The sequence below is a fragment of the Leucoraja erinacea genome, chromosome 30 (assembly GCF_028641065.1).
Source record: "Leucoraja erinacea ecotype New England chromosome 30, Leri_hhj_1, whole genome shotgun sequence".
NCBI lineage: Eukaryota > Metazoa > Chordata > Chondrichthyes > Rajiformes > Rajidae > Leucoraja > Leucoraja erinaceus.
In genome coordinates, this window is record NC_073406.1 from 15,591,381 (window position 1) to 15,614,102 (window position 22,722).

A 22,722-nucleotide genomic window follows, 5' to 3' on the forward strand; every position below is an offset into this window, starting at 1 on the left:
TGCAACATCCTTCGACAAATCAAATTCCACCTCATCTCTTTTCCAAAGGTAAATTCTTTTATTCTGAGGCTGTGCCCTCTGATCCTAGACTCTCCCACTGTTGGAAACATGCCCTCCACGTCCACCCTATCCAGGTTTCCACTATTTGGTAAGTCTCAATGACCCCCCCACCATCCACCTCATCCTTCTAAACTCCAGCAAGTACAGGTCCAGTGCCGTCAAATGATAGGATCTAGATCACTCAGGCACCAGCTCCCATGGAGGGCAAGAGGAGCAATCATTGTGAGCGAAGAGCTTGTGTTTCCAAAGTCCACCCTCCCCTCCCTAGCCACATGCACTTGCATTCACTTGCAAATACTGAAACCAACCGGAATTAAAATTTGTGCACAGAAAACCAGATAGGTGACTGCAGGATGGCCACAAAATGCTGGAGTAACTTAGCGGGTCAGGTAGCATTCCTGCAGAACATGGAAAGGGTGACATTTCAGTTTGGAACCCTTCTTCGGACTATCCATGTTCCCCAAGGATGCTGCCTGGCCCGCTGAGCTACTCCAGCATTTTGTGTCTATCTTCGGTATATACCAGCATCTGCAGTTACTTGTGTAGAAAGGAATTTCCGATGTTGGTTTATACTGAAGATAGACACAAAATGGTGAAGTAACTCAGCGGGTCAGGCAGCATCTCTGGAGAAAAGGAATAGGTGATGTTTCAGGACAGAACCATTCTTTAAACAAAACGTCACCTATTCCTTTTTTTTCCATAGATGCTGCCTGACCCGCTGAGTTGCTCCAACACTTTGTGTCTGTTTGCAGTTCCTTATTATTATTATAATGAGACTGCAGGATATCTTTGTATGCCGAGTAGTAACTCCAGAGGAATCCACCCATATGGATATCTAACACACATGTATCAAAGAGCTTCTCCTTATTCCTACTCGTATTCCTTTGTTATTCCACACATCTGCTTTATCAAGACTGCTTCATAATGTCCAAGACAAGCCGTGTTCCGTGTCAGTGAGTTAGAGACAAATCTTGCCCAGGACACTGGGCAACCTGCCCTGCCCTTAGATAGACACAAAATGCTGGAGTAACTCAGTGGGACAGGCAGCATCTCTGGAGAGAAGGGATGGGTGACGTTTCGGGTCGAGACGCTTGTTCAGTCTGAAGATGGGTCTCGACCCGAAAGGTCACCCATTCCTTCTCCAGAGATGCTACCTGTCCCACTGAGTTACTCCAGCATTTTGTGTCTATCTTCAGTGTAAACCAGCATCTGCAGTTCCTTCCTACACTGCCCTGCCCTTAGTTGATACAATACCAGAAGGTGTTTTACATCCACATGGGTATACAGGTTAAGCCTTGATTGAACATCTCACTACCGGACATCATCCGATAGAGGGCTGCACATACTTTGCACTGGAGTATCAAGACTCGTGCTGTCTCTGGAACAGAACTTAACCCCTGAACCTTCCACTAGGAGAGCATCGCCACAGCCATAACCAACCCACACCTTTATACACACGTACTCACTATGGAGAAAGTACAAAACTTCAGAAGCATCAGTCTATAAAACACAGGTTAATTTATTTAGTAAAAGATTTGAAAAATAGTGTCCTACATATAACAATTTTACTAATCTCCAACAAACATGGTCTCAAAACATAAAACATGATCCCAGTTGAAAATCAGAAGCAAATACCCAGTGAATGACTAAACTTTGTTAATGCTCCCCTTGATTGTTATTCATTTGATAGTTTGAAAGAAATTCCCAAAACAGAGTAAAAATCTGAAAGCAACTTCAGAAACACTGGGCATCTTCAAGAACTCACGTACCAATAAATAGGATACAATCCGTAAAACTCAAACCAAACGAGACAGAGGCCGATACAGAAGATTAAAAGACATTTATGTATCACAATTGCATATGACATTAATCCAACATTATTTACAATTCACTAGAAACTTAGTTGTGATAAAATTGCACAGATTAAACTTATTTACAAGAGGCAGTTGGCTTAAATCTAAATTCTGCACTATTTTAACCATATCCCCACTTGCATTGGGTAAATATTCCGATATATGGGATAGGAGCAGTCAGAAAATAAGTTGCTGATTAAAAATTTATATTAAAAAATTGCAGTAATTTACAAGAGGTCAAATGCAGGCGGTAAATAATGCTCAGTTTCCACAGAATTGGTTCTTATTTGAAACTTTCTGGCAACTTTAGGTTAATTTGAGGACACAAATTGGTTCTCTGAATGAAAAAAAAGTATCAAGAATCTCAATTCACCATGTCATGCTGCAGATTTATATAGAGACTTGACATCAGCATTCCACCCAAGTCAACAAAGATCCACCAGTGATATACACCACTTCTTGATAAATTAATACTCGACAGCACAAGATTAATGATGATTCAACCAGCAAACTTTTGGAAGTCAAGGTAATTGAGAAGGTTCCATTTCAAGGTGATAACGAGGGAGGCTGCTTTAACTTCACTGCCATAAGATATGTTCAGCTGGAAACTCCAGGCACAGGGAAGTTTGCATTCAATCCCTCCCTGACCCTGAAACGTAGCAGGAATCAAGAGCTCCCAGCTAAGAACCACCAGCACACGCCACAACACTTGGGCTGGTGAGACCACACCACGCTAGGCAGAGATGCAAAAGGCAGTGTGATGAGAAATGATATGCCATTTATGATATGATAGTGAAACTGAAAGCTGCTCGTACTCAGTGCATACATACAATTTAGCACAAAAAACAAGAAACAGAAAAACAAAAAACAGAAGGGAGAAATCAGGCTGTGCCAATTGATTGAAGGCAGAGCGAAAGCAGAAACCGTGCAGTCTGAGCTCAAAATGGACCCCAAATGTGCCTCAGTTTGTGCCGACACACTTTCCCCTCCCCCTCCATCACTCGTGCATTAAATAAACTATGTGCAACCCTGCCCCAAGCAGAACATGGAGTCAGTCATCGCAACATACATTCGGAGAGCTGCTGGACCCCACATCAGATGACATTGTGATCAGGAATCTGCGAAAGTGAGCAATGCTGTCGAGGGTTGTATTTGAGTTGCAAAGAACGAGCAGTGATGGGCAAAGTCTGAAGAGTAAAGAAAAACAGTAGCAATGGTTTGTGCCTGGGATGAGCCCCGACTAGGAATCACGGAGCTGATTGTCCCTCTACATGTATCTCAGTGCTCGGTGGAAAGAGTAACAAATCCCAAGCTCATACTCAACACAAAAGAATCTGAATGCCCAATGGACGATTCTTCTTAAAAAGGTGCAACGTCTGATCAAACTCTTTACTAAAGTGCATCAGGTTACCTGGGAGAGAGGCCGGGATCATGGAGGACTTTCTTCCCCACCTCTCCTACCACTCGCCACGTCCCCCACCCTCAGCCCGTTCCCCGCCGTTTGCAAAGACCAAACTCTGAGCCCAAGCAGGACCTGCAGAAAGGAAAAGACCCACAAAGCCAGGCTCCTGCCCCCCCCCCCCCCCCCCCCCCCCCCGACCCCTTAGAAAGCCCATACAGTGGAGACTAGGTAAAGAGGGAATGGTGTGTGAACTGTCCAACACTTCCCAGTTTGCTTACGCTCAGCATAAAGGAAAAGCTGCCATTTTATACAAGATTACACCGATATGCTGGTACAGGACTTTTTACTGATTTGGATTCAGCCTTCAAAATTAGTAGTTTTGATCCCAGGCACCTTGGTTAGGGTGGCTACTAAATGTAAACTCAATGTGGAATGTCCTTGATGTGAGTCCTTGTTCTCTATGAGCACAGCTAACCTTATTCATGTGATTCGCTTTATCATGTAGCATTGCTCGGCAGCCTTGGGTCTAGGTGGGTGGATAGTGTGTGGAAGGTAGATACAAGGAATGGGTGACATTTCGGATCGAGACCCTACTCCCTTCTCTCCAGAGATGCTGCCGGTCCCGCTGAGTTACTCCAGCATTTTGTGTCTACCTTCGATTTGAACCAGCATCTGCAGTTCTTTCCGACACAGTGTGTGGAAGGTATCGGATTGTTTCAGGATTAAGAATACACTGCAGATGCTGGTAAAATCAAAGGTAGGCACAAAATGCTAGAGAAACTCAGCAGGTGAGGCAGCATCGATGGAGCGAAGGAATTGACGACGTTTCTGGTCGACAACTACTGCGTGAGTTACACCTCCTATTGTGTCAGTAACACCTTCCTGGCCCAAGATGGCGCCCAACCGTGCGACACTGTGTGTGCGAGTCACAGAGGTGGATCTGCAATCACGCATTATAATCGCTCCACTCTTTTAAATCTCTCCTCCGACAGCAACATTTATCTTGCACTGAATGCTTTTCACATTATTCCCTTCATCATGTGTCTGCACACTGTGGATGGCTCGATTGTAATCATGTATTGTCTTTCCGCTGACTGGTTTGCATGGAGCAAAAGCTTTACACTGTACCTCAGTACACGTGACAATAAACTAAACTCATAGTCAACTAACTTGCGCCCCTGGTTGAACACCATCAGCAGCTTAGCCCTTGTGAGGAGCAGTGTTTCCAGCCTAACCTCTGCAACAGAGGATGGGGACATTTAATGGGAGAAATGAAAAAGACACACAAAGCGCTGGAGTAACTCAGCAGGTCAAGCAGCATCTCTGGAGAACGTGGACTGGTGATGTTTTGGGTCGGGGCCCCTTCGACAGACTGATGGTCGGGGGTGAGTGGGGAAACGGTGATTGAAGGCGTTAACCCAGAGGAGAATAAAGTGTGAAAAAGGGTCTGGACCCGAAACATCACCCATTCGTTCTCTCCAGAGACGCTGCCTGTCCCACTGAGTTACTCCAGCCTTTTGTGTCGACCTTGAGAATAAAGTAGCCGGGGTCTGGGTGAGAGAGGCCTGGATCTACGGGAGAGGCAGAGCAAGGACCTGCTGGTGTTGACGGTGAGTGCGGGGAACCCAAGGCACGGGAGGAGAACTGTACCGAAAAACGATTGATGGAATGTAGGTACCTGAGCTCCTGGTTGGGTACGAACTGGGAGGCCTGGAGCTGGAGCTGAAAGCCACGTGGAGCACGGTAGTGACACAGGAAAGTGTTGAGGGGACACACGTGGCTGTGGTAGTGTCTGGGTCAGAACAGGGCCATAAAGCCAGATTGTAGCAGGAGTCACACAGGGGGCAGCAGCGAGAGAGGGTCTCACAGAACTCCCATCAGAGGGAGGAGAAGGAGAAGAACATCTTCAAAGTGAGCGTATCATGAGATTTCACAATGGAGCAGAAAAGTGGAGAAACCAGGGACTGCAGACGCTGGTTTACAAAACAAGACAAAGTGTTGGAGTGACTCAGTGGTCAGGCAGGATTTATGGAGAACATGGATAGATGATGCTTTTGGTTGGGACCCTTCTTCAGACTGATCAGAAGGGTCCCAACCCAAAACATCACCGATCCATGTTCTCCAGAGATGCTCGCTGACCCGCTGAGTTAACCAACACTTTGTTTCTTTTCTTATATAAACCAAAATTTGCAGTCCCTTGTTTCTCCATTTTATAGGAGGATCAGTGGGCTGCCTGGAAATGGGTGGATACTGGTTGGCTGCATTGCTGGGGACTAGCACGGGAAATGCCGAAAACACAACACAAAGATTTAAACAATTTTACACAATCCAATTAACCTTCAAACCTGCACGTCTTTGGAATGTGGGAGGAAAACGGAGCACCCGGAGAAAAGCCACGAGGTCACAGGGAGAACATGCAAACTCCGCACAGACAGCACCCGTAGTCAGGATCGAACCTGGGTCTCTGGCGCCGTAAGGCAGCAACTCTACTGCCTCGCCACCGTGCCGCCCTGTTGCACCCTGGGCACCGACGGGAAACTGCTCAACAGACTGGGAAGTGTCGCCTCTCGCGAAGGTCAGAATGAATCCCAGCTGTGGCCACATCAGTAATGACTGCAGGAGGAAGACATGTAGACTCGTACCCTGCACTACCCCATTCACTGCTGTCAGATTCATCTTCACCTGAAAAAGGTTGGGCTGCCTCACGGCCGGCGGTCGAGCTGTGATCAGCACAACAGTGAGACCCAGCCTGGATTAATTCTCTCTGTGACCAGCACCAAGTGTGACCAACACACTAAACGCTAGCAGAGCAGTGAGATATTGAGGGCCAGACTCTCCTTCCATTACCTGTCTGGGTACCAGTTGCAACAAGACACGGACCAAGAGCCATGTTTTCCTTGAACCTCTTGTTCACTAACTGCACGCACTGAGGCTGCGGCTGGAAATGCCAGGTCAGGATCTAGTGCAGACACCTGGACTCTGGATAATCAAACAACTTTGCCCCTGGTTTAATGAGGGACCTCGATCCATGGGAGCTCATCAATCGCTACATTCAGAGCAGGGGGGTTGGGGGTGGGGGTGAGGACACAGGCTGTGCTTGAAGCTGCAACTTCAGGTTGTTTCATCAATAAACCTGTGGGCAGCCACAGCAAGCTGGGATGGCGCAAGGAAGCAGAATTTTCTTTCACTCTGGTTAAAGGAATGTTCTTTTAATCTCAAATTTCAGCTCATTTAGATTTATTTGTAATAAATTCTGATATAATGACCGTAGGGTCCTCAATCTTTAAAGAATATATTTATGTTTTATTGCCTCTGACAATCAAAATGTCCTCAAGGTATCTCAGTGCTCTTAGGCATTTCCGGACTCTGAGTTTCACAAAGTCAAGAAACATTTTAGAAAAATGGAGCCCCGACAAGGTGCGGATTTGGTAAACGCCGGGCCCATCTCCACACCAGGTCCCCGGCGGTGCCTGACCTCGGGTTCCCATCTGGGGAGGATGGGGGGGGGGCGGGGGGGGGGGGGGGGGGGGGGGGGAGGGCCGGAGAAGCAGCCACATCACCCGATAGCTCTGAATGGGAGCTTGGTGCGGAGTGCCACAGGGCCACTCTGCCAACAGTAGTTGTCTGCCCAGGCACTGAACCCAACCCCTCAGGGTGAACCCTGGCTCCAGTGCATCACCAGAGTGACCCGAAGAGACCAAGTCTATGAGCCGTTTGCAAGGTCCTGATATGACGCAGAATTTGATCGGTGTCTTTGTGAATCATTCTCGTCGCATTAGAGGAGTTTGTCGTTACACCCGGAACGCCACGCTGCGTTGTCCGAACCTGGGGGCTTCAAACACTCGACCAAAGTCTTGCGTGTCCAAACCGGAAATCGAACGCGAGAAGGAGCCGTGAAGTTGGCTTTTACGTTCAAGGCACACAGGAAGAAATCAGGTTCTTGAGATTTGTCGGAATGCTCTTTGCAAAGTTCTGGCGAGCAGGAGCCACCTCTGCCCGAGGTCCCCCCGGGGTCAGTCGTCCTCCATGTCGGGCAGGTAGCTCTGCTTCTTCCTCACATTCCAGTGCAAACACTCGGCCAGGCTCTCGAACCAGTCGTTCACCGGGTCCCTGAAGCATATCGAGGGCACCGGGTAGCACGAGGTAGTAATGGAGATGCTGCAAGGATAGGAAGCAGAGGTGAGCATAAGCAAAGATCAGCCCCTCCCCCTGCATTACATTTCACTCCTCTCCTTTGTTTCCTTTTCATCTCAACCTTTTGCTATTTACTCAAATCATCTACCAATTGTCCACCTCGCCTTTGGTTTAGTTTAGAGACACAGCGCGGAAACAGGCCCTTCTAGCCCACCGGGTCCGCGCCGACCAGCAATCCCCACACATTAACACTATCCTACACCCATTAGGGACATTAAACCTGTACGTCTTTGGAGTGTGGGAGGAAACTGAAGATCTCGGAGAAAACCCACACAGGTCACGGGGAGAACGTACGAACTCCGTACAGACAGCACCCGTAGTCAGGATCGAACCCGGGTCTCCAGCGCTGCATTCGCTGTCAGGCAGCAACTCTACCGCTGTGCCACCGTGCCGCCCTATATGAACCTATGATTCACCTGGCTTTGTCCCAACCCCACCTCGCTTTTGCTGCTTCCTCCCCCACTCCTTCAGTCCGAAGAAGAGCCCTGACCCAAAATGTCACCTGTCCATTCCCTCAACAGACACTGAGTTCCTCCAGCACCTTGTGTTGTATCGGAGACTGCTAATGCACATAAACTGCCTGTTCCGCTGCTTTTGCTCTGAGCTGCACCGTCTGGTGGACAAACAGACTGATGGTGCAGAACAGTCAGCATGCACCTGCCCACCACAGCACAACACAACTGAAGATCAGGAGCTTGACATCGCTACACCTGCCAGCGTGTTCCAAAGCCCCCACCATCCCACATGAAAAATAAACTAGCCCCTGCATCTAGTTTCATCTTTGCCCTGCTCACCTTAAAGCTATTCCCTCTAGTTTCATTTAGTTGGAGATACAGCATGGGAACAGACCCTTCGGCCCATCGAATCCACGCCGACCAGCGATCCCTGCAAACTAGCACTATCCAAATACTAGGGACAAAGAACAATTTGTACCGAAGCCAATTAACCTACAAACCTGGAGTGTAGGAACGAACCGGAGTATCCGGAGGAAAAACACGTGGTCATGGCGACACGTACAAACTCTGTACAGACAGCACCCGTGGTCAGGATCGAACCTGGGTCTCTGGCGCTTTAAGGCAGCGACTCTACCGCAGCACCACCATGCTGCTCTGGTCTTTAATATGTACCCCAGGTCTAACCTCATAATTTTATATAATGCTGTCAGCTCTCAACCACTGGCTCTCCAGAGAAAACAATCCAAACTTGTCCAACCTCTCCTGCAGCTAATACTCCTTAATCCAGGCACAATATGCTGATGGCAAAAGCTGTTAGTATTTGCGCTGAATCTTTCATTTGAGAGTGGGATAGAACTGCTGCCTTACAGCGCTGGAGACCAGGGTTCTATCCTGAACACGGGTGCTGTGTGTGCGGAGTTTGTACGTTCTCCCTGTGACCACGTGGGCTTTCTCCGGGTGCTCCGGTTACCTCCCACAGACCAAAGACACGTGGGTTTGTGGATTAATTGGCTTCTGTAAATTTCCCCTGGTGTTAAGGATGCGAAAGTGGGATAACATAGAACTAGTGTACGGGTGATCATTGGACAGCGTGGACTCGATGGGCCAAAGGGCCTGTTTCCAAGCTGTATCTCTGAACTAAACTAAACAATACAAATCTGGAAGGTACATAAAAATGGTGGAGAAACTCAGTGGGTGCAGCAGCATCTATGGAGCGAAGGAAATAGGCGACGTTTCGGGCCGAAACCCTTCTTCAGACTGATGGGGGGGGGGGGGGGGGGGGGGGGGGGGGGAAGGAAGGAAAAAGGGAGAAGGAGGAGCCCGAGGGCGGGGGGAATGGGAGGAGCCAGCTCAAGGGTTAAGGAAAGGGAGGAGACAGCAAGGGCTAGCAAAATTGGGAGAATTCAATGTTCATGCCATCCGGACGCAAGCAACCCAGGCGGAATATGAGGTGCTGTTCCTCCAAATCTGGATCCTGGTTACAAGTGATGGAGATTCTTTCACTCACATAATTATTATACACATCAACTGCTGGACCTTCAACTTACCCACCCTGATACTAAAGCAGTAAACTCACTGGACACGCATTAAACCTCGCTTCCCACTCACCTGTCCCCGTGACAGATCTCCTGACGCTTCCGCCCATCAAAGGAGACCCAGGCAGTGTTCCTGGCGTCCGGCGACAGCATGATCTGCAAATACAAAGTCACCGGTTAAGGTCAGGCTGCGGTCTGGCCCTGGCAGATTCACACCCACGGCAGCTGTGCTAACGGCACAGTGGCGGCACCAACCTCACCAACATCCTCCACAGTAACCCAGCGCCACCTCCCACCGGCTTCTGTATCATCCCAAGGCAATGCTTTGAGTGGACAGTGCCATACATAAAGTTGACCATAGTCCCGATGCCAGTTGCTATTCATGAACTTAGAACTGGAGAGCAGAGAATTGCAAAATCCACTCCTTTAGTTTTGTTCTCAACACATCCATATTTTTCGAGTTAACGCAAGTTCATGTTCAGTCTCTACTTTTGACTGGAGAGCATGCAAAGGCTTTATCTGTAATTCTGTGTGTGCGACAATAATAAACTAAACTGAATTCGACCAAACTAGACCAGTAGATTTTGCATTTCTCCTGGCTCTCCATTTCCAAGTTCATGAGCAGCAGGTGACACCCAGGCCATTGTCAGCTTTACGAATCTTCCTGAAGCAAGGCTGGCATGGAACGGCGAGCATTGGGCGGTTTGCGCTGAACGGCAGATGGAGTTGAGGAACTTTGCCCGAACCACGGTGCGGACTGGGGGTTCCCGGGAATGCCGGAGGGGGACAGCGGAAGCCCACCTGTAGCAAGGTACCGTGGAGATATAGCGGGACTAGAGGGGTGTGCCGGCGTATCACGGCCGGCAGAGAGAGGGGGAGGGGCGGGTTACCTGCAGCTCCACTCCTGCCGGGACCACGATCGGCCGGAAGGACAGGGAATGTGGACAGATGGGCGTGATCATTATGGCCGGCACGTTGGGGTGAATCATGGAAGCTCCCGCCGCCGCGGCGTAGGCCGTGCTCCCCGTAGGAGTCGAGACGATCACTCCTGCAAGGAGAGAGAGAGAGAGACAGCTCCGTGAGATGCCGCACAACCTCCCTTCTCCCACACTCCGTAAATCCACCTCCTGGCCATGGAATTCCCATCCGGCCCTCCACCCTGGGAGCAGCATTCCCAGCCGGCGCTATTGGACTTGCAATTCCCAGTTTCAAACACTCTTCTTTATATTTAAATCCCTTCAAAATTCCACCCCTCCGTGCCTCAGCGACATTCCCATCATCCCACCATTTAACCATTGGTTCATTTTCACCCCAATGATTCAAGAGTCAAGAGTGTTTGATTGTCAAATCTTCCAAAATGGAACAATGAAATTCTTACTGGCAGATTAAAACCTCAACCAATGATTTGGGAACTCCCGCTTTCTAGTTGGGAACCAGGGTCTGTGTGGGTTTCCTCCGGGTGCTCCGGTTTCCTCCCACATCCCAAAGACGTATGTGTGTAGGTTAATTGGCCTCTGTAAATTGCCCTTTGTGTGTAGGGAGTGGATGAGAAAGTGGGATGTAGAACCAATGTGAATGGGTGATCGATGGTCAACATGGACTCAGCAGCCGAAGGGCCTGTTTCCACGCTGTATCTCTGAACTCAACTAAAATGATATTCCTCGACCTTCCTGTACAACTAGAGTAAGGTGACAAAGACTTATTGAGCCGTTGCTTGTACTGAGCTGATACTTAAAACACAAAATTAATTAATTAGGAATATTTCCATCTTTAAAAGGGCAATTTGTAATAGACCTAGGGAGTCCATCACACAATGCACATCAAAATCACCGACACCGAGATATTTGATCAGCTGTTGTGTAAGGACAGTTAGATAACAAAAACAAATAAAATAAATGAGTGAGGATTTCTAATGGGCTGAACTTGTAAAGAACTAAGGGTAAAGATGAGTTGACAAGGAGAAGGCACAACTCGCAGCTCACTGAAGGACAATGAAAGGGGAGCACGGTGGCGCAGCGGTAGAGTTGCTGCCTTACAGCACCAGAGACCCGGGTTCCATCCCGACTATGGGTGCTGTTTGTACGGAGTTTGTACGTTCTCCCCCTGACCGCATTGCTTTTCTCCGAGATCTTCGGTTTCATTCCACACTCCAAAGACGTACAGATTTATAGGTTAATTGGCTTGGGTTTGTATACTTGGTATAAGTGTAAATTGTCCCCAGTGTGTGTAGGCTTGTGTTAATGTGCCGGGATCGCTGGTCGGTGCGGACTGGGTCGGCCTGTTTCCGCGCTGTATCTCTACACTAAACTAAACTCAACAAGAACAAAGCCTTCGTTCACGTTCAAGACTTGCTTTGAAACTCAATTCAAAGATCCATTTTCAAGCAGGTTCTCAGGGACGAAGCCAGTGTGGGGGGTAGGTGCATCAATGTCTGCGCTCACCATCTCCTTGTACAGTAGTTATGAGACGACCATCCAGAAACAAGTCCACGTTGGAGAGATATGAAGAAGGACCACGGTCAACCACAACTTCATTCAGAACCTAGGGAGAACAGGGGAGAAGGAGATTAAACATTTTGCAGGTTTACGCCAGATATGAGAGATTTAGAGGGATCTGGGCCAAATACCGTTAAATGGGACAAGCATTGATTGGGCATCTTGGTTTGCGTGGATGAGTTGGGCTGAAGAGCTTGTTCCCTTGCTCTATGACTCGATATAGGGCAGCAATATAGGCTGGTGAAGTGGCAGCCTCACAACGCTAGAGACCCTGGTTCGATCCTGACCTTGGGCACTGTCTGTCTGGAGTTTGCACGTGGGTTTCCTCCGGGTGTGCCACCTTGCTCTCACATCCCAAAGACACGTGGGTTGGTAGGTTAATTGGCCTCTGTAAAGTTGCCCCCAACAAGTAGGGAGTGGGATCACACAGAACTAGTGTAAACGGGTGATCGATGATTGGCGTGGACTCGGTGGGTCAAAGGGCCTGTTTCCATGCTGTATCTAGCAATCAAAATATTCTGAGATTGGGGGCACTTACTGAATAGCTCTTCATAAGGCTAAGGATGGCGATGGAGTTAGGCAAAGAATTTAGTTGAGTTTTGTTTATTGTCACGTGTACTGGAGTACAGTGGAAAACGTTCTTGTTGTGTGCTACCCAGTGAACGAAAGACTATACACGATTACAATCTTGTAGCCAGTATAGGGTTGGTGTTTCGGGATGGCTGACCCTCAACATGTACTTGCAGAGTGTTGCCCGATAGTAGAAAGATCTAGGCAGACAATCAGCCTGCCCAACGCAGCACAGAGAATGGACCCGACACAGGAAGGAGAACGAGCAGCACCAGGGCAGCAGGTCTCCAAACACAGGCTGGGGTAACTGCTAGGGTAACTCAGCGGGACAAGCGGCATCTCTGGAGAGAAGGAATGGGTGACGTTATGGATCGAGACCCTTCTTCAGATGTCACCCATTCCTTCTGTCCAGCTGAGTTACTCCAGCACTTTGTGTCTATCCTCGGTGTGAATCAGCATCTGCAGTTCCTTCCTACACAGGTCTCCAGAAAAAACAGTTGTTGTAAATCAAGACAGGTCGTTGGCATCGGAGTTTTCAGGTAACAGTTTTCAGAGGTGATTTCCAAGAATGATCATGCGTCTGGGAAACACTGCCTGTAAACCTTCACCTTTTCAGAACCTTAATGCAGGAAGAGTGACATTCCAATGAATTGTGGTTGTGAACCACTCCCAGCTTGGCACTGCAGGGAATCCGGGGCAGCCAGTGTTAGCGAGGTGACCTCACATGCCCTGCCACAGGACCTGGCATTGCAACGGAGAGTCAGAGAGGCAAGACCACGGCAGGTCTTCTTTTACTTTTAGACTTACAGCATGGAACAGGCCCTTCAGGCCAACCCAGTCCGCGCCGACCAGCGATCCCCGCACATTAACACTATCCTACACTCACGAGGGACAATTTACACTTATGCCAAGTCAATTAACCTACAAACCTGTATGTCTCTGGAATGTGGGAGGAAACCGTAGAACTCGGAGAAAACCCACAGGGTCACAGGGAGGACGTACAAATTCCGTACAGACAGCACCCGTAGTCAGGATGGAACCCACACCTTATTGAGGAGAGCATTGGAATCAGGGTGTTGTCTCACCGAGTCAGTATGAGCCAACAAGCACAGTCCTGGTGGGCAGACAGGCCCTCCTGTGCTGCAGCACATGGCCCCAGAGATGGATACAATAAGCAGGAGTAACTCAGCGGGTCAGGCAGCGTCAGGAGAAAAGGAAATACGTGACGTTTCGGGTCGAGACCCTTCTTTCCGGCTGAGCTTCAGCTTACAGACAAGCGGAACAGAGAGGATTGGGATGAGTGGGTCCGATACTCGGTCTAAGGGTCCAGACTCGGAACGTCACCTATCCATGTTCTCCAAGGATGCTGCCTGATGCACTGAGTTACTCCAGCACTTTGGGTCCTTGTGTAAACCAGCACCTGTAGTTCCTGGTTTCTACAGGTCCAGTTTTCACGGGGGGGGGGGGGCTGACAAGGTTCAGCAGCCGGCTGAACCACTTCTGTCCTCAGGTACCCACACCTCCTCTTGCACGTGGGACCCAGTGGGTGGAGGGAGAGGATCTGTACAACACCCCCTCCCCTGCACAGCTGGGCTCCCCACACCATCGACTCAGTTTGATACTTTACCTCATTGGAGACACTTGGACCATCTTTAATCGGACTTTACCTTGCACTAAACGTTATTCCCTTTATCCTGTCCCTGTCCACTGTGGACGGCTTGATTGTGTAGTCTTTTTACCGGCTGGATAGCACGTGACAAAAAAGCTTTAGACTATACTGTCCCTCGGTACATTTGGCAATAAGCCAAGCTGAACTGAGCCAAGCCACGCTAGTCCAAGGGAAGCTGAACCAAGCTATGCTAAGCTACACTGAGCCTGCATCTGCTACCCTCATGTCCCAGGCATCAGTGCCAGTCTCCTGTCAGACCTGTGCCCTGCAGGCAGCATTGGGGCAGCCACACGCCTCTCACCTGGTAGTGGGAGGTTCGCTTCCTCAGGAGGCCGTCCCCGCACCTGGTGTCGATCAGCCCGTTCTCCTCCACTGCCCGCGGGTGGCCCGGGCGGTTCTCCTTCGTCACCTTCACCTTGAGACGGCTCCGCAGGGTGATGGCCACGTTACCTGGCAGACAGACAGACGGCACGTCAGCCGAGGACCTGTACCCCAGGCACCAAACCATTCGCAGAACCTTCCCCCAGCCTCCAATACGACCCAGGTGTAAGTCTGAACCCTTGGATGCAGCAGCGTGGTCGGCATGGATAATAATCAGAATAATCAGAATCATACTTTATTCGCCAAGTATGTTTTGCATCATACGAGGAATTTCATTTATGATGGGTTGGAGGGATAAGTTTAGACTTTAGAGGTACAGCGTGCAACCAGGCCCGTCAGCTCACCTAGCCCGCCCGCGCTAACCAGCGATCACACCGTACACAAGCGTACCCTATACACCCAAGTAGCCTACAAACATATACGTCCTTGGAGTGTGGGAAACCGGAGCACCCAGAGAGTTGTGCTGGAGGGACTGTTTCCATGAGGTTTATTTGAGCACCTGGCACCCTACACCTGACTCTGGAGCAGAAAAGGTTTGCAAGTTAATCGAGGGTTTTGGGGTGGCTCTAGGGTAGAGTTGCTGCCTTACAGCGCCTGAGACTGAGGTTAGATCCTGACTACTGGTGCTGACGGCACAGAGTTTGTGCATTCTCATGGGCTTTTTCTGGGTGATCCAGTTTCCGCCCACATTCCAAACACATACAGGTTTGTAGGTTAATCGGCTTTGGTAAAATTGTAATTTATTCCCAATTTGTAGAATAGTGCTAGTGTACGGGGTGATCACTGGTTGGCGCAGATTCGCTGGGCTGAAGGGCCTGTTTCCACGCTGTATCTACTGCAGAAAAACCAGAAGGTACCTTCAATGACTTGCGTGACTTGTGACTGGTACGTGTCGAAGTTAAATGGCGTCAGGAATCCCAGAGAGCCAAGATGAAAAGCCATCACAGGTGGAACACTATCCTATTGAACAAGAAGGCAACAACGTCAGGACAATCTCCTTTGATACTTAAACAAACAGCATTCCCGTTGAGACAAACGAGTGTTTAAGCCAAGCTTGCAAACCCTCCTACACAAGGTACTGTTTCAAGAGTCAAGAGTGTTTTATTGTCATATGTCCCAGATAGAAAAATGAAATTCTTACTTGCAGCAGCACAACAGAATATGTAAATAATATAATAATCAAGACATCTAAGTTGTGTGCCCGTGTGTGCATGTCTATACCAGTTCCACTGGTCTCTGGTGACCAAACTCAGAATCAAAATGGTGGTGCAACTAATATGAACCATCAGCCAGTGGCGTGGGAGAGGGTTCGCCAGCAGCCTTCCATTTTACTGTGGTTTTTGTCAGAGAAGGCTGGCGCTGGGAAAGCAGTTCAGAAATAGTGAGCAGCACAATTCGGAGATCCAGCCCTTCACTTCCAGCTCTCCCCACCTCCCTGCCATTCAAAGCACCGCACAAAATCATCGCACCTCATCAGCCAGCCGCACTTACCTGGAACAAAGATGACGCGTAAAGCAAAGTGCCATCACCTCCGAGGCAAATTATAAAGTCAATCCGATCCGACAAATCATCGAAGCCTACAAACAGACGTAAAGTGTTTTTTTTCCCCCTGTGAGACAACATCAATTCACACCCACCCAAGCCTCTTTGGGTTACCCAGCACAGCTGGACACATTATTCGAGGTGAGAACATGCCTCAAGTGTAAAATTGTTAACAGCAATGAGCTGGTTCTTACTTGCCAAATCACCCTAGATGCTGGGAAAGTTTAGTCTACATTGGAAAATAGAAAATAAAATAATAAATATAATTCTGACATGGAGACAAAACAGGAAACTGCAAACTGGGTAAACATAGAAAATAGGTGCAGGAGTAGGCCATTCGGCCCTTCAACCGCCATTCAATATGATCATGGCTTATCATTCAGAATCAGTACCCCAGTAGTCGCATCTGTCATGGGGGAAATGGCAAAAAGCTGTTATTAAAATCATTATAGCAAGGAACTTGAGGGAAACTCCAGTACTTGGAGTACAATGCACAGTTCTCTTCACTTGGTTACAGGAGCGATGTCTTTAAACAGGAGAGGATACAGGAAAGATTCACGAGGATGTTTCAGGGACTGGAGGGCTTGAGATATGAGAAGAGACTGAAAAGGTTTCAGCTTTTTTTTCCTCGAGTGTAGAAGGCAGAGAGAGTGACCTTGGAGAAGGTTTATAAAATCATGAAGTGGCGTTGATAAGGTGAATAGTCACAGTCTTTCCCCCAGGCTGGGAGTGTCTAGTTTTGAGGTGAAAAGGGAAAGATTTAAAATGGACCCGAGGTCAATTTCTCCCATAATGAGAGCTACCACTGGATAAATATTGGTATAACTTCAGCATTTAGAAGGCATTTAGATAGGTACATGGACAGGAAAGGTTTGGAGGGATGTGGGACAAGGGCAGGAAAATAGGACCAACTCAGGTAGGCAACTGGGTTGAAGAGTTGGACCAAAGGGTCTGTCTCCATTAAAGATTGACTGGACTTCTCATTCCACTGAAGGAGGGTCTCGACCTGAAATGCCACCTATTCCTTTTCTCCAGAGATGCTGCCTGACCCGCTGAGTCATTCCAGTATTTTGTGTCTATCTTCCGTGTAAACCAGCATCTGCAGTTCCTTCCTACACATGAGGGGCTGCTAATTGGACATGAATAAAGAATGCCATTGTTCGCAATAAATCTAGCACAGAAACCAAAGTGCATTTACCTTCTCTAAAAGTGCATAATTTCTTAAGTTGTCCAAAGCTCTCGTCGTTGGCGATGGTGGGGTCTTCAAGTACTTTCTTTTCTACGTAAACAATCATTTCTTTTACCTGCAAGCACAAACAAAAAGGAAGGTTGACGATCAATTGAGGGCTGCACCAGAGGCACAGCTGGGAGAACCACTGCCTCACAACATGTTGGATCCCGCCTTTGGGTATTGTCGACGTTGGATCCTGATTTTGGGAACTGTCGATGCTGAGTTTGCACGTTCTCCCTGTGACTGGGTGGGTTTCCTCCAGGTGCTCCGGTTTCCTCCCACATCCCAACGACGTGTGGGGCCGTGGGTTAATTGGCCTTTGTACATCGCCCCTAGCGCGTGGATGTGAAATTGGGATAACATAGAACTAATGTGAACGGGTGATCGATGGTCGGCGTGGACTCGGTCGGCAAAAAGGACCCGTTTCCATGCTGTATCTTTCATCAGTCAATCAAATCAGCCTCAGATGCAAGATCAAGATGACTTTGAGTAGGAGAAGAACACAAGGATCAGGAAGACTTCATTTGAGTCTCGATCCGCCTTTCAATGGGATCAAGGTGAACCTCTCTACCTCACCCATGTTGCCACCCCTTCCCCTCCTCTCTCCATTGCCCTCAGAGACCAACAAACATCAAACACAGCCTCACACACATGGGTTCTGTGAGGTAGAGTATTGCACCCATCTCAGATTCAGATTCAGATTCAATTTTAATTGTCATTGTCAGTGTACAGTACAGAGACAACGAAATGCATCTCAGGGGAGGATATTCCTTCTCACCCCAGGCATTCAGATAATGCTACTGGTTTCACTCTCCCCAGTTCTCCACACTCCTCCTTCCAATCCCCCTCAATATGATTTTTACACTTCCACAAGATCACCGACATCAGCCCCACAATCCTCTCAAAGAACCCCAACCCGAATCATCAGCCATCCTTTTTCCTCCCAAAAGATGCTGCCTCACCCATCGAGTTACTCTAGCGCTTTGTATCTTTGGTATAAACCAGCATCAGCAGTTTGTTTTAAGAAGGAACTGCAGATGCTGGAAAATCGAAGGTACACAAAAATGCTGGAGAAACTCAGCGGGCGCAGCAGCATCTATGGAGCGAAGGAAATAGGCAACGTTTCGGGCCGAAACGTTGCCTATTTCCTTCGCTCCATAGATGCTGCTGCACCCGCTGAGTTTCTCCAGCATTTTTGTGCACCAGCATCAGCAGTTCTTTGATTCTACTTTCAAACTATCTTTCTGACTGCCTCACGACCAAATCGGTTTCCGCACTTTCCCGAGACATTACCTCCATGAGGAAGATGCAGAGTTCCTTAAATGGTTGAAGCAACCGATCATCTTGGATCTTTTTAATGACTAAGATGCTCCGGGGAGGTTTATTCCACGTCAGCTTTTGACTGGCTGGATCCTGAATGTGCCTGCAATGAAAGAATTCAGAGGTCATCATTATCTATTCAAAGACAGGGGAATAAGGGCGCAATGCCCTGTAGATAAAGGTACACTGCTTTGCAAAATTCATAAGACATAGGAACAGAATCCGGCCATTCGGACCGTCGAGTCGACTCCACCATTCGAGCGTGGCTGATCTATTTTTCCCTCTCAACCCCATTCTCCTGGCTTCTCCCCATAACCTTTGACACCCTTACTAATCAAAAATCTACGAATCTCCGCTTTAAAAATACCCAATGACTTGACCTTCACAGCCGTCTGTGGCAATGAATTCCACAGATTCACCATCCCCAGACTAAATAAATTCCTCCTCATCTCATAGAAACATGGAAAATAGGTGCAGGAGTAGGCCATTCGGCCCTTCGAGCCTGCACCGCCATTCAATATGATCATGGCTGATCATCCAACTCAGTATCCTGTTCCTGCCTTCTCTCCATACCCCCTGATCCCTTTAGCCACAAGGGCCACATCTAACTCCCTCTTAAATATAGCATTCCTAAAGGTTTGTCCTTTTATTCTTAGGCAGCGCACTCTGGCCCGGGACTCTCCCAAACATCCCGTCTGCATCCACTCTCCACAAAGACATGGTAAACCCACAAGGAAGTTGGAAACACTGAGCAACAATTCATGAATTCCGGGAAATCCCCCAAAAGGTTATTAGCGCAGGCATAATGAAGAGCTTCTTTGTTGTGTAATCTTGCTTCTAATCGATCGGAAGGGGGAGCAACGACAGAGTTGGCCCTTTCAAAACTCAGCTGAACATCAACTCGAAGTGAAACTGCGTCACGTGAGCTGTGGAAGCTCTGTCTTGCAGCCGAGGGAGATGCTGTTGATGTACAGAGGAGGCAGATAGCACCACAGGTCAATGGTGGCTCAATGATTCCAACCCCTGCATGTTACTGTGATGTGCAGTCACTGACTGTACGGAGTGGCTAATCCAGCATACAACACATGGCTCTTTAAAATAAAGACATACCTTTTGCAACACGCACACGCACACACACCAGACACACACACCAGACACACACACCAGACACACACACACGCACGCACGCACACACACACGCTAAAGTACAAAGTCCACAGGCCCACATAGCAACAGAGGATCAAATATCAGCTTGGCTTCTCTCCTTGTAATAACCAGCATTAATCAGACATGATCTTGTACTAGATGTTATCCCTTTACCCTGTCTCCGTACACTGTGCACAGCTTGATTGTGATCATGTATAGTCTTTCCACTGACGGAATAGCACGCAACAGTAAAAAAGCTTCTCGCTGTACCTTGGTACAAGTGACAATAAACTAAACATCTTCTCCTGAAAGCCGACAGTGTTGATCCAGGTGTCACCTAGTCTGCGTTGAATCAATGTCTGATGCCAATCCGTCCACTAATGCCTCTGCTAAGGAGACCCTTCTACTTGGCTGGGAAGGGGGTAAAGTTCTGGGTGGTTCACACCATGCTGAGGAACATCATGATAAACACAGTGGTATTGTACGGTCTGGGTATCTCTGGCTTGCATCCAGAGAAACCAGTCAAAACAGCAATGTTCAAACTGTCCAGGCAGAGAAAATATTTGGAAATGCCTTGTGTGCAAAAGTTTACGACAAAGCCAAATTAGAAAGGTCCCCCACAACCGTTCGACCGGTTTAAATATCAGATGCAGTAAAACGTAGCTCCAAGCAGCCGTCAGAGAGACCTGAACAATGTCTGCCAAAAAGAACTGATGTCAGGGCACACCCAGCAAGGAAGAACTGAGAAATACAAGCCGACAACATAAAAACCAAAGCTAAAAGGTCATTAGAGGGAACTAATGCAAGAAATGCAGGAAGCACTCAGTAGGTCAGGCAGCATCTGTGGAAAGAGAACCAGGTTTGACATTTCAAGTCGAAGTCTTGAAATTAAAAGTGAGCAAACAAGTTAATTTCAAATGGCAGAGGGTGGTGGGTGGAAAGGACAAAGGGAATAACTCTGACATGACAAAGCCAGGCCTCCTTGATGATCCCAACACTCTTCAAGAGTCAAGTGTTTAATTGTCATATGTACCGACAATGGAACAATTACATTTTTACTTGGTGCAGGTCCGTTAACGCAACAACACACAGATAAAAACCCAGTAATCAATAATACAATAAATTAATAACGGCAATACCAGGTCAACGCAAGAGTTCAAAACCTTCTGCGTTCTGCAGTGCAACGTATGACATCGTCCTTAGAAGATTGTAATTTCTGAAGCAGTGGTTAGTGTTGTGCAGGGTTGTTCAAGAGCCAGATGGTTGTGGGGAATAAGCGGTTATTAAATTACTCACCATAGTTTTAGGGAAAGGGGAATCAAGAACAAGGGGAAGGGTCAGCATGGTGGCGCAACAATAGAGTTGTTGCCTTGCAGCGCCAGAGACCCGGGTTTGATTCTGACTACGGGTGCTGTCCATACAGAGTTTGTACGTTTTCCCTGTAACCATGTGGGTTTTCTGCGGGTGCTGTGGCTTCAGTAAAAATTATTATTATCTGAATGGTGTCAGATTAGGAAAAGAGGAAGTGCAACGAGACCTGGGTGTCCGTGTACATCAGTCACTGAAAGTAAGCATACAGCAGGCAGTGAAGAAAGCTAATGGCATGTTGGTCTCCATAACGAGAAGATTTCAGTATAGGAGCAAAGAGGTCCTTCTGCAGTTGTGCAGGGCCCTGGTGAGACCATACCTGGAGTATTGTGTGCAGGTTTGGTCTCCTAATTTGATGAAGGACATTCTTGCTATTGAGGGAGTGCAGCGTAGGTTCCAGAGGTTAATTCCCGGGATGGCGGATTGTTATATGATGGAAGAATGGATCGACTGGGCTTGTATTCACTGGAATTTAGGATGAGAGGGGATCTTATAGAAACATATAAAATTCTTACATGATTGGACAAGCTAGATGCAGGAAACATGTCCCCGATGTTGGGAGAGTCCAGAACCAGGGCCACAGTTTAAGATTAAGGAATAGGCCATTTAGAACTGAGATGGGGAAAAACCTTTTCACCCAAAGAGTTGTGCATTTGTGGAGTTCTCTGCCTCAAAAGGCATTGGAGGCCGATCCACTGGATGCATTCAAAAGAGGGTTAGATAGTGCTCCTGGGGCTAGTGGAATCAAGGGTTATGGGGAGAAGGCAGGAACGGGACACTGATAATGGATGATCAGCCATGATCACATTGAATAGCAGTGCTGGCTCGAAGAGCCGAATGGCCTACTCCTGCACCTATTTTCTATGACAAGATGCTTAAAATTATTCCACTGATCTGGTAGCACAGTGGCGCAGCGGTAGAGTTGCTGCCTTACAGCGCCAGAGACCTGGTGTTCGATCCTGACTATGGGTGCTGCCTGTACGGAGTCTGTGCGCTCTCCCTGTGACCTGTGTGGGTTTTCTCCGAGAACTTCGGTTTGCTCCCACACTCTAAACACATACAGATTTGTACGTTAATTGGCTTGGTATAAATGTAAAAATTGTCCCTAGTGTAGAACAGTGTTAATGTGCGGGGATCGCTGGTCAGTGCCGACTCGGTGCTGTATCTTCAAACTAAACTGATCAACGGCCAATACCTCTTCACTTTCGCCACCATCCTGAGAGAACATTAAATGCAAAAATATCTGATGCAGTTCCAATTCTCTGCTGTCATCGTCAAGTTTAAAAACTTCCTTTCTGGAAACCACAATTGAAGTTTGCTGCAGCCCGAGGCTGTTAAATGTGGAGAGAACGAGAGAGAGAGAGAGACAGAGAGAGAGAGAGAGAGAGAGAGAGAGAGAGAGAGAGAGAGAGAGAGAGAGAGACAGAGAGAGAGAGAGAGAGAGAGAGAGGGAGAGAGACAGAGAGAGAGAGAGAGAGAGAGAGAGAGAGAGAGAGAGAGA

The 22,722-nt window shown here is 48.1% G+C and overlaps 1 protein-coding gene across 3 annotated transcripts in view; it reads right to left on the reverse strand.

Annotated features, from left to right (window-relative positions):
* Nucleotides 1-1,559: 1,559 nt before the first annotated feature.
* Nucleotides 1,560-22,722, reverse strand: part of LOC129711689 (NAD kinase-like) — a 77,377-nt gene continuing 56,214 nt past the window's right edge. For all 3 annotated transcript variants that reach the window (XM_055659538.1, XM_055659541.1, XM_055659540.1), the window contains 9 exons: nt 18,681-18,810; nt 17,355-17,460; nt 16,106-16,191; nt 15,472-15,574; nt 14,535-14,683; nt 11,941-12,040; nt 10,390-10,547; nt 9,573-9,655; nt 1,560-7,473 (listed from right to left, as the gene is read on the reverse strand). In XM_055659538.1, coding sequence (XP_055515513.1) covers nt 7,329-7,473; nt 9,573-9,655; nt 10,390-10,547; nt 11,941-12,040; nt 14,535-14,683; nt 15,472-15,574; nt 16,106-16,191; nt 17,355-17,460; nt 18,681-18,810 — 1,060 coding nt within the window. In that variant the 3' untranslated portion in view covers nt 1,560-7,328. The remainder of the gene's footprint in view (nt 7,474-9,572; nt 9,656-10,389; nt 10,548-11,940; nt 12,041-14,534; nt 14,684-15,471; nt 15,575-16,105; nt 16,192-17,354; nt 17,461-18,680; nt 18,811-22,722) is intronic.